At 50.6% G+C, this 12,020-nt stretch overlaps 1 protein-coding gene across 1 annotated transcript in view; it reads right to left on the reverse strand.

Annotated features, from left to right (window-relative positions):
• Positions 1 to 12,020, reverse strand: part of FAM135B (family with sequence similarity 135 member B) — a 185,756-nt gene that overhangs the window by 49,244 nt on the left and 124,492 nt on the right. Inside the window, exons 5-7 of the mRNA XM_033126537.1 lie at positions 7,278 to 7,348; positions 3,220 to 3,393; positions 454 to 580 (exon numbers count right to left, since the gene is read on the reverse strand). Of these exons, the coding sequence (XP_032982428.1) occupies positions 454 to 580; positions 3,220 to 3,393; positions 7,278 to 7,348 (372 nt within the window). The remainder of the gene's footprint in view (positions 1 to 453; positions 581 to 3,219; positions 3,394 to 7,277; positions 7,349 to 12,020) is intronic.

Consider the following 12,020-nt stretch of genomic DNA (forward strand, 5'->3'; position numbering starts at 1 on the left):
TACACATCCTACCCCATGACGTTAGAAAGTATGAATGACCCCATTCTACAGGCGGGAAAACTGAGGTTCAGAGAAGCGAGCAAATGAGACATTAGCCAGGTTTTGAAACCAGCTCAATTCCAACCTGCTTTCAAGGTTTCCACATGGTCCAGGGGAAGCCCTCACAACCGGCCCTGTGACCTCCACAAAACCATATTCTTCAAGGGACCATGCAGAGGTGCCAGATGAAGGTCTTGTCCCCTGCGTCTGCCCCAGGACATGGCACTAGGAATATGGTTGATAAATTCAGTAGTAGTAAAAGAAGAGATGGATGGATAGATGAAATGAAGAGACGCACAGAGCAAAAGAAATCTCGAAATGGGATGTTTGAAAGTGGGGATCTCCCAAGACATACATCCAGCCAAGCAAAGTTTGCAGTTGTTAGGCCACTGCCCTCCCTCATGCAGACATTACCTCCGAGGAAGTCGGTTTGCAGTATCCAGCTCCAAAGACCAGGTTTTCCAGAGAAAGGCTTGACTGTTCTGATCCTGTATCTGAGCCACCCTTCCCGAGCCAGGAGCCTCTTCCTGGACGAGTAAAACTGAAAAGAAGAGAATTGAAGAGAGATAAAAAGACTATAAAGAAAGGGATGGTACCACGAACTCAGTCCCTTTAGGGGTGCTGGGGGTGGGAGCCTACGAGATAAGCCATTTAGAAGGAAGGGGCCATTCGCCCCGTAGGGGGTGTTTGGAAGGGAGATTTTTGGATGCCGCCATGACGAGGGCGTGCAACTGGCTCCAAGTGAGCTCAGGAGCCAAGGATGACACACATCCTACTACGTGTACCAAGAAATGCTCCCGGAAGGCCAACCACACGCCTGCTGAGAGACACGGAGGCAGAGCCCCAGGTCACAGACCCCGAGCGGCCGGTGGAGTGGGCTCCTGGACAGAAGGACGAGGGGAGCCCTGGCCTGGCACGGTCGGAGCTCTGCCTCCACGGCCTCTGGTGGCACTACCTGCAGTGAGCTCCTGCAAGCCTGTCCCCTTCCTGAACCTTGAAAAACACAAGCCAGCCTGTACGTCCATGGTGCACACAAGAGGCTCACAGATTCACGGATGTCGGAGGTTGTCACGACCGATAAGACACTCTCTATGTCACTGCTACTAGCTGGGAATGCTTCAGTCTGCTCCACAGACACACCAACAGACGCTGGCCAGCTGTGCGAATCATCACAAAGATCAGAGGCCAGAGGGATGGCAGCCATCGGCGGAAGGGTCGAAGGGGTGAGGGAAGCCGGTGGGACTAGTTGAATTTGCCTCAGTTGGGTGTATGGTCATCTCCCTCTTTCTTTACCTTTTTTGGTTTTCATCAATCGATATTTTGGCAAAGTCTGCTTATACTCATTTCCCCTTCCTTTCAGATCGCTTCTATTCAATATCCTAATGGTCAATTGTCCTGTCATATCGTGAACACTATTTTATAGGCATGCCTCAGTCCCCCAGGGAGAGTCCACGTGACTGATGGCAAACGGGGTCTTGATACCAAACAGCCTCCGATGGCACCATCTCCAGCACAGGTGCTCAAGAAATATGTGCGCAAGGGTTTAATCCAAGAGACCCCATCCCTGCTGAAAATAGCGAAAGGGAAAGAAAGCTGACATTATATTTGTGTTTAAGTCCTTTATTCAACTGTTCAGTGGGCTCATGCCACATGCGAGGCAGTGTGTTAGGTGCTGGGTGACAAGATAATTAAGACATAGTTTACCTCACTGTAAGGACATTTTGGTCTAGAGAGGGAGGCAGATGTAACACGAGGGAGGTGGACTCAGCCCAAAGGGCACAGAAGAGCAGTTTATCAGCCCAACTGGGTGCAAAGGATGAATAGGTAGAGATGTCACTCAAGTGGATTATAGCCAAGTGGGGTAAGAGGCAGCCAGCGAACCCAGTGGGCCAGGCTTCACACCCCAGAAGCAGCACCTAGAAGCTCTGCGATCTGGGGAAAGTTTGCCACTGTCCCAGTGCGTTTGTTCCCTCATCCATTGATACCAGCACTGTAACCGAGAGGTTATGTGAGGACTATTATAGAATATAGTGATTGCTGATAATACCACACACGTACCCAAGTACAATACAAGCCTGACTCTGACTGGTTGTGAAGGGAGTCTCCCGCTTAGCTCGAAGACGGATCGAGTGAATACCACAGCAGAAATGTGGAGTGTATCTGAGTAGCAATGCTCACAGCACATTCAGGGGACTCACTGCACACGAGTAACTAAAATGACTCGTCATTTGACTCAAGCAAGGTCCTGATTAGCTTGTCCAGAGGACCTGAATCCCTCTTGTGAAATCCAATTGTACCCATCTGAGGGTTAATAATTGCATTCTTTACTTCAGCCTGTTTCAGGAAAGGTAAAGGGTCTTTTGAGGTTAAGTGTTCATTTCACACCTGCTTCCTTCTGCCTGGATTTAACCGATGTCTTGGAAACAGCTTTTCTGGAAAAAGTAGAGCTTGACCTATTTAATTGGTAGTTCCCATAACTGTCAAGGGTTCCTTTTGTTCCCAGGTACTTTGAGCTAATAGAAATCCTTCCTGCAAAATCCAGAGACCAGAAGACAGTTCTATTTTTACGCCCATCCCTGGAGAAACCTAAGCCCCTATGGTGAGTTTCTGCCCGTACTCCTCTCCGCCAAGGCTGTAAAGGAACAAGCTCCGACCACATGCCTGGTCACTGCCCCCGTTTGAGAGTCACCAAAACCTCATTAGCATTCCTGTTTTAGAGATAACGATTCGGTGTCTCGGGACTTCAGGTGACTTCCCCAAGAAGGCAGTTAGAAAAAAGCCACATCAGGTATAGGGACCGTCTTCAGGTCTGATCCGTACTCTGGCAGTCTGGGCTCCCTGCCTGTGGTCCTGTGGCTCTTGGTGCCCTCTCCACAGCCCCCGCCCACCTCTCCCCTGCCCCTCAGTGACCGCCCGCCTTTCCCCTGCCCCTCAGTGACCGCCCGCCTCTCCCCTGCCCCGCAGTGATCACCCACCTCTCCCCTGTCCTGCAGTGACCGCCCGCCTCTCCCCTGCCCCTCAGTGAGGCCCAGAGCCTGACCCTTCAGCCTGGGAGAAGCTCCTCGGTCTGTGCTGATCAAGCCTGGCCCCCACCGTGCTTCCCAGCCTCACCGAGACGGAAGTCTGCCCTGAAGGCCACGTACTCCTCCCCCATACACCGCAGGGCTCACCATTTCGTACCTGATCAGGGGCTGCTGCAGAGCCACCAAAGCCGCGTGGACGGTCAGCGAGATCACCGATAGGTGGAAATAGTCGAACATGACCGGGACGTGGTGATGCAGGCCTCTGCGTGGGTGGAAGTGCAGGCCTAGCGTGCGACTGCTGACCACGGGGGCCCCCGCCACGTCCCTCAGCCTGGAAGGCAAGCGAGTGACCTCTCATGAGTGGTGGCCAGTTATCGGCTGTCATCCAGGCAGGTCTACGCCCTGCCTCCCCCCGTCACCCCCTACACCGTGCGTACAGCATCTTATCCAAGCCCAGCAAATACCAGTAGGAATCGTATTTCCCATATTGGGCAGATGAAGAAACTGAGGTTCGGAGAGGGAAGAGAGACATCACATGGCCACTTCTGGGCATATCTGGGACTTGGGCTCTGCTATCTGACTCCACTCTCACCCGTCAAGGACACAGGGAGAGCCAAGCTTTTCACAAGGCTCATCTCAGCACGCCTGGCCTGCCTGCCACACTTGCTTTCTTATTTCCCTACAGACGGCCAGCACTGCACTTCCTGTGCAGGTCTGTGTTTTCTGCTACGTTTCTACCTCATAAGGACAGTAAACGTGACAAGTTCATCCTCATATCCCCAACACCTACCATAGTTTCTGGCAAACGGTGATCAACACAGAAGTTGGTCAAACATTTGCCTATTAAAAGGGAAGCTGACTGACTGACTGACTCCCAAAGCACAATGGTTAAGTAGTTTCATGAAGGACTGCCCCCCCTTTGCTCTGGCATTTTGTAATTCGTATGTGTCTGGTTCCTAAGAGACAAGCCAACCAGTAGGCAAGGTCCAACAGAGTCTTTGGTTATAAAAATGGGATTGAGTCTTCCCTAAATAAAATCCATCCAGTGCTAATCTCAACGCTGGAAACCAACCTCCCAGGCTCTCCAAGTTTCTCCCAACAGAGCCCTGAGGAAAGCCGGTTGGAGCGCCATCCATGAGGGGAGCAGAGGGCTCAGAATTCTCAGAGGACGAGCTCCTTCTCCGTCCGCAGAGGAAATGAGACACAGAGAGAGGAAGACACGGCGGAAAGCCCCTCGACCCAGCCCCAGGATTCTGCTTCTCGACATCCTTGACTGGAGCTTGTGTACACAATCAAATGCCAACTAAAAGGGCCAACTAACTCACTGGAGGCCAGTGTGAGGCCATAACTCGACCACAAGTGATGGCGTCCTCTCACCAGGAAGAAGCCCGATGAGGAGGGGGCGGGGGCTACACCCCGAGTCTCAGAAAGTCACTCACACTAAGATTCCCTTTAATTCTGACAACAGTGTATCGAGGCCTTACGATGAAGTGAACGTGGGGCTTTTTCCTTCTATCCATATGACAATCGTATGAGGTATTTACTATTATTCTATTTCTAGAGGAAGAAGGAAAACCAACATGAGTTAACTAACTGACTTGTTCAAAGTCACAAGGCAAAACTGAAATGCGAGACCCACGTCTACCTGACTCTATAGTCTGTTCTACATTACCGCACATTATTGCTTGGGATCTATTCAGACATAGGCTTGTATGAATTCTAGAGATATGCTTAGGGCTTGAACAACAGGAGGGGAAATACGTGTCAAGGAAGCAAAGATGTCAAAAACGTGAACAAGAATGTAAGCCACATCAATAGGGGTAAAGAATTCAGAAAGAGGGAGGTGATAGCTCTTCTGTGCTCTGGATAGAGAGCCACTTAATAGAGATGAAACTCGGTTTCGTGGTGGGGGTCTCAATATAGAAAAGATAGAGACCACTGAGAGGAGAATGCCTGGGTTCTTATAAAGGAACTAAAAAAATAGCAAACGAATGAAAAACACAAAGCAGAGAGAAAGATGCTTAATTGGAGATGAAGAGATGTCTTGTTTCTGTGAACTGCCATCCAGGCATCCGCGGCACAAAATGATGGCGTCTTCCTGGAAGTAAAGAAGCATTTTCTGATAGGCAGAAGGGTCCAGAGACGGGATGAAACAGGGTGGGAAGGAGTGAGCTCCCCGTCCCTAGGCAAGCATATGCTCAGAGGCCTCTGCAGAGTAACAAGTACAAACGTGAGGTTAGACGAGAGCAGGCTCTCTGACCCTCAGTAAAACTGACTTTGGGACCTGGATCACGCTTTGTTGGGGAGGGGGTTCTGTCCTGTACATTGTAGGATGCTTAGCAGAATTCCTGGACTCTATCCACGAAATGCCAGCAGCACCCACCCCACCGGTGTAACGACCAACAATGTCCGCAGACATGGAGACACATCCCTGGGGGACGGGCTCATCCCACCTGCAGTGAGATCCACTGGATGAGACAGAGGGCAAGAGCTCGTCCACCCTGGTGTTAAATGTCACGCCTCTATGTTTCGTTCCCACGCAGGCCTCCGCCTGCCTGGGTCATGTTTCAAAGCCTAGCGTCTACCCCCAGGAAGTGGTACAGACTCATCATCCTTAAACCCAATTTATGAAAAAATATAGCATTCTCAGTTCTTCCACAGCCTCTGTCTTCCTGTTCCGCTTGACTAATCTCATACTCCATGGAAACCCCTGCTCTGATGGTTATTAAGTACTTTGTATTGTAGAGAGGAGGTGACACGTGGAGGTCTGGCCTCACTGTGGCCAGGAAGCCACCAGAAGGAAGACATTGACTCAGCAACCATGCACTCAGGCTGTTAACACATCGGCGGTCGTCATCTTCACAACAGACCTGTGAGGGAGGGTTCTAGAATGATGCCCACTTTATAAATGAGGTGACTGATGTTTAGAGAAGGGCAGGGACGTACCCAGTGTCTCACGGATAATGAGCACAGAGCCTGGGCTGCTGATCTGACACATTTTGTTTGGGTCCATCTCCAATAACGCACTCTTGATTAACTACTGCTTCCAGGGCGGGAAGCTCTCATTTCCTGTGTCTACTGGGACTGCTCATTAATGCTGCCTGGAGGGCTGGGTGGAGCGTGGTTTCTAGGCTGACTCTGGAATCAATGGCAAGGTTCTGCGATCCCTGGGAAAGGCCTACCCTGGAGCTAGGGCTGGATGTCTCCGAAGGGTGTGGGCCTAAGGAGAGAGGGCAGGGGTGGGCTAGTGAAATGAGTGAAGGATAGAAACCTCAGAGAGGTGAAGGGGAAGATGAGAACAACGGCGGCATGGGCTTTACTCCCGAGTTTACCAGTTACGAAGAAGGCTAGCCTCTTCTGTGGCCTCTGAGTTCCATATGGTGTCCGAATAGGAAGTCCTAGGCATGGTGTAGGGAAGAGAAGGTTGCTCAAGCCTCCACCAGCCCACAAAGGGGAACATGGAAGTGAGGAGGGAAGCAGGTGGCCAGAGGGGCCTGAGCCAGACACGAGTGAGGAGTCCATAACGTGCGGCCCAGACACCGTGTGACCAGACACGGCCATGTACACGTCAGCACACGTCAGCACACGTCAGGCCTCCACGTGCGGGCAGCGACCTCTCAGCAGCAGTCCACCGTGACAATGAAAGGAAGCTGTACATCGGATGAGAGTTTAGAGCCTTGCTAATATACGTGACTGGGCTTTTCAATACCTGACAAAAGGGGTTATTTATGTACTACCCGAAAAAACCTGGAGTGGCTCTGACATGACAGTTCACCCCAGAGCAGGAGGAAGAGGCCACAGAACAAGCTTTTCAAGGAGGCAGTTATGGGAAATCAGCAGGTTACACATAACTGGCTGTCCAATTTCCAGAGAGTTGAAACCCAAGAGCAGGTATTCGCCCAGAGATGTGGAATCCGGGCAGACTCGCCTTTGATTCACGAGGGGTCGTGGGGCTTGCCAGCTCATAGGGTCATCAAGCTGAATTAATACTGCATTGAAAATGAGTGGAGGTGTCAGGTAGTAGAGCCCGGGATTCAGGACTCCTCTGTGCAGGCCCCTGAGCCACCGCCTGAAATGCATGTGGTGTGAAATGACTGCACAGACAAGCTCAGCCCACATTCCTGGGTAAGCTGTGACAGGGAAGGGACACTGCAGCTGACCCCGGCCGGAGGCAGGAAATTCCGTACCCCGCTCAAGGATCTCAGGGACACTCACTGCTGTTTACTGTCCGTAAAATGCAGGTCCACCTTGAGCTGAAAATCGACTTCACTTAGAGCCTCTTCCACCTGCAAGAAAGAGAAACAAAGTTCAAGGCCACTCTGGGGGTCAGGGCTGGTCCGAATAGAAAATTCACTGGTCTCTTTCCCAAAGCTTAGAAAAGGACTCTCACCGCAGAGTTAATGGCATTTATGCTTAAAGCAGAATTCCTACACATGCCCCATGGAATTCTAGTTGAACAGTAAATCTGTATTACATGGAAAAGAGAAGGAAGGGATTTATGTAGTCACATTTGGGGGAAAAGTCCATTTGGGGAAAAAAATGCTAGTAGAGCAAGTTTTCTATGTTGCGGGGCTCTGGAGAACCCCATCCCCCAATTTGATCTGGAGCCCTCATAAGCAGGAGTGCTGTGTGTGCTTTGGGAAGGGTGGGGCAGAGGGGACCCTGCTGGGCTAGTGATGGGATGACTTTGGAGGTGACGTCATCTCTGCCCTCAGGTGCCTTCCCCTTCGGGTACCACCTTCCAGGGGCACAGAGGAAGCTGATGCTCAGAAAAAGTGAAGTTATGTCCCAAGTTGGCTCAGCTTCCCAGAAAGCAGATCCTTCATTTCTGTCCTGAGATCCATTACACATCACCATTTATACTTTAAGACGCTTTAGCATTTCATGTCCTATCTGCAATGGCTTCCATTCTTAGCTTCAAAAAAAACAACACACCCCACTTTCATTATTTAGCACAGGAATCTATTTGCTTCAGGTTTATAACCTGGAAGCCTGCAAGCCCAATGTCACCTGCAGCCATATTTTGTTTAGTCCTTATAAAGGTGCAAGTTGCAACTCACACGTTACATTTAAAAATCAGGTAATTTCACATTTCTATCGCAGGTTTCGGCTTGTAGGGAAATGAAACAAACAAAAAGAATCCCCTGGATCTGGCAGTGCTGGGCTAGCACTTGGAAGAACCATGTGAGCCAGGCTCATAACAGTTCCTGACAAGACCCCCTGGCCATTTTCTTGCCAGTGACCCCAGTCATCGGGTGCCATTCAGGGAGAGATTCGTCTTAATGCCTTCCGGATCTCCAGCTCCAGGAATAGTGCCTGCCACACGGAAATATTAATGTAGTTTGAGGAATAAATAAAGCTCTTCTCCATCCCCACCACTCGTGGTTTCTGTTTCTTTGCCAGAATGTTCTCACCCTGCAGGGAGGGGAATCTCTTACCCAACGGCCTCTTGGGAAATAAGTCCCTGGTGAAGCATAACTTAGGCAGAGACATATGGGTGGAATTTATCTTTAGGTCCTGCGGTTTTCAAACTTGTTGTTAAAAAAAGCATTTAAAAGTTAACATTTTGCTGGATCCAAGTGCTAGTATGAATAACTGCATCCTCTAGCTTTGTTTTGCACAATCCTGACCTTCGTTTTGTACACACAAGCCGAGCACCACAGCGCCCTGCCTGCAGTTCCTGGGAAGAGGAACTGGCAAAGCAAGCCCTCTGCACCACCCTCTCAGCGTGCACGCTCCTGGCTAAGGAAAATTCCCTGTAAACTCCAGTCCTAAACGTGCTGCCATTCCTTTGGAGCCACGAGAGAAATCCTGGGCCAGCAGGAGCTGGGGCTAGACTGAGCCTGGCTGTGAGTTCACCACTGTCTTGATAAATTTTCAATTACAAGATGCTCCAGAATAAAGTTACTGGCTTTTCTAACCATTCATTTTATCTTTGGCTGTTGGCTTTCTGTCCCTCCATCCAAATGCACACCCTCACCCACACACACATACACACACACACCTACACACACTCATACACATGCACACACACACGCACACATGTACACACATACTCAGAAGTTTGGTCATAAACTGACAAATATTCAGCTTATGGAAATGAGCTGACAAATATTAAGCTGACTGGAAAAATGCTAATGGATCCATTTCAGATATACAGTTTTTATGGGCATATCCAATTAACTTTAATTGCCACTGATTTCTACATAATGATTGAGTCTAGCATTATTTGCTGCGGTATGGATTACCCCAAACATAGTAATAAGTTACTAGCTTGTGGAGATAAGGGATTTAGTATGCAAATGGAGACAGTATGTACTGTCAAACGGACTCTCTGTTCAACCTCAGAACTAAGGCTGTTCCAACCGGGTATGAACTAACCTTGAGTGTTGGGGAAATTAAACTTGAAAGGCTTTAAACTGTTGGGGCAGGAGCGAGACCGTGACAGAATTAAGATGGAAGAAGGACTAAGCTGCCGGAGGAATACTCACATCCAGCCTCCAATCAAACAACTCTGCCACCAAGGTCTTTGAGGTCAACATGCCAAATGACAATGGCTCATAAGAGATAAAGTGATGTTCTCTCACTAGAATTTGAGAAAGCTGAGCTTGTGCACACAGCCGAACAGAGCTCCTTTATACTCCAAACACACTCAGGGTATCTCTTCCTAAATGAAGTGTATCCACCAGGGTCCAGGAAGGAAGCAGATGGCACAGTCGGAATGAGGACTCCAAGGACAGTTCATTAAAGGGATGATTTGCACACATGTGGGAGCAGTTAGGGAAAGCAACAGGTGACGGCTCAGGACCTCAGGACCCTGTAACCACCTGAGGACATAGGGTCAGGGAGAGGGAGTGCTTATCAGAGCTGAAAAGAGAGCGACACGAGCGGCCCCCAACCGGAGCTGAGCCCTTCGGTAGAAGGACACAGCCAGTGACGGGCGGGGAAACATTCAACAACCAGCTCTCTGAAGGAAAATAAAAAGCCTGAGCTGTAGCACTGCCGATTTCTGAGGTGTAAACTTTTCCATCACTACTGATCTCAAGCTACCAGTGTGAAGCCGCTAAATGTGGAGCTGGAAAGAGATGTGTACCTTCATCTCTGGAGAGCTAGTGTAAGCAGGCCCCAGCATAGGCTGAATCCAAATGGAAACCAAAACGTAAGGGTACTACTGGGCAGTGTCTGTACCTAGTCACCTCCAGGGTCCACAGCAGGTGGGGCAGGCACAGAGGAAAGACAGAAGAGCAGTCGAAAGAGCCAGTGCAGCTAAGAGGCGTTCGTTCTGGTCTTGTCGATTTCCATTACAGGTGAAGTACCACATCATCCACAGTGAAGGCATAAGGAAGACAGGGGGCAGGGGGACGGAAGGCTACCAGGGCACGGTGGGAACAGTCCTTACGTTAGTCCTACGGCAGACACTGGGGATGCAAACAGAGACAGGAGACTCCGTCCCCGAGGAGCTGGCAGATGGGTGGGAGGGTGGCAACGGTCTAAAATGCGTATCATGTCATTCCACCTTTCTGACAACTCCAATGGCCGGCCGTCGCCTGAGGATACGCCTTCCCAGGGCCTAGTGCTCGGGGTGTCCGGTCCACCTGCCTCCCCAGTGTCATCTCCTGCTCCTTTCCCCTCGCTCACTGCGCAAGTCTCTTTGGCTCTTTGCTTTTCCTGGAACATACCAACCTCGCTGCCACTTCAGGGACTTTGTCCTTGCTGTGCCCTCCTCCACGAATGTCACTGTCCCAGGCTCTCAGTGTGCTCGGCTCCTCCTCAGCATTTGGGTCTCAGCTCGGTGCTGGCTTCTCAGGGAGGCACCTCCTGTCTGTCCCTTGTCCTCCAGGGAATAATCTCCACGTTGTGTGAAGCTTGTGCTGAAGCTGGGGTCCTAGTAACCTCCCGACCCGAGGACCCACCTGGGTAGCAGCAGGCGTTCAGACGGGGCCCTGCCAGGAGTTCTCCTCCACTGTGGGTGGGTCCAATGGGAGCGTCACGGGACCTCGAACAGGGGGGCAGATCCTAATCTGTGTCCTCATGAGAGGAGCACACAGCAGTGCAAAGGCTCAGTGATACAATCAATACGACAGATTTATTGGATTACATTGTGATGTACCGATCTCACATTCAAATATAAGCCCCAGGACACCAGATGTTTTCTTGTTCGCTAGTTTATCGTTAGCCCATCTTTGATGGACGGATGGATGGATGAATGAAGACTCAGTGAGAGGTTTTCACGTCTAACCATACAGAGGAACCAGGTCACAGCCTAGACCGTGACAGATGCGGACAAAAAGCCCCGGGGGCATGAGAGGAGGACATGAGGTGGCCAGGAGGCTTCTTCACGCACACCGCGTGCGTGGGGGACTTGCCTCTGCTCGGGCTTTCCCAAATAGGAATACACATCCACGTCACCAAAGGTGTAACAGGAAATATCAGCTGGAGCGCAGCAACAGGGATCTGAGATGGGACTACGGGAGGGAGACCACTGGTTTAGACTTCAGATACTCCTTTCACAGGTTAACCGAACAAATAGGGCATTTTCCACCAAATGTCCAGCAACTGGAAGGAGGCTTCTGAGGCCTCTGGGCTTCTCCTCATGCTGTTCCCCCTGCTGGGAGGCCCTTCCTCTTTCTCTTCGTGTGACGAACGCTGAGCACATGCATCTGTTGTGAAACCACCGGCAGTCTTCCGCAGAGCTCATCTCTGCCTCCTGGGCGCACCTCTGCTCATCTGTGCACACAGCTAGGACGGGGCATATCACCTCTCGGGATGCTTGCTCTGTGTCTGTGTTCCTTATCCATTTTCAGTCCCTGAGGGTGGAGGACCTACTGCCTTCTTCAGCGCTGTCCCTCACCAGGAGCCTGACACAAAGCACGTGCTCACAGACTGACTCACAAAGTGCCCCAGTAAACGAACAAATGGGCAAATGAGGAGCAGATAAGTGAGTCAGGAAGTCGTCTG

Source organism: Rhinolophus ferrumequinum, chromosome 14 (assembly GCF_004115265.2).
Source record: "Rhinolophus ferrumequinum isolate MPI-CBG mRhiFer1 chromosome 14, mRhiFer1_v1.p, whole genome shotgun sequence".
Classification (NCBI taxonomy): domain Eukaryota; kingdom Metazoa; phylum Chordata; class Mammalia; order Chiroptera; family Rhinolophidae; genus Rhinolophus; species Rhinolophus ferrumequinum.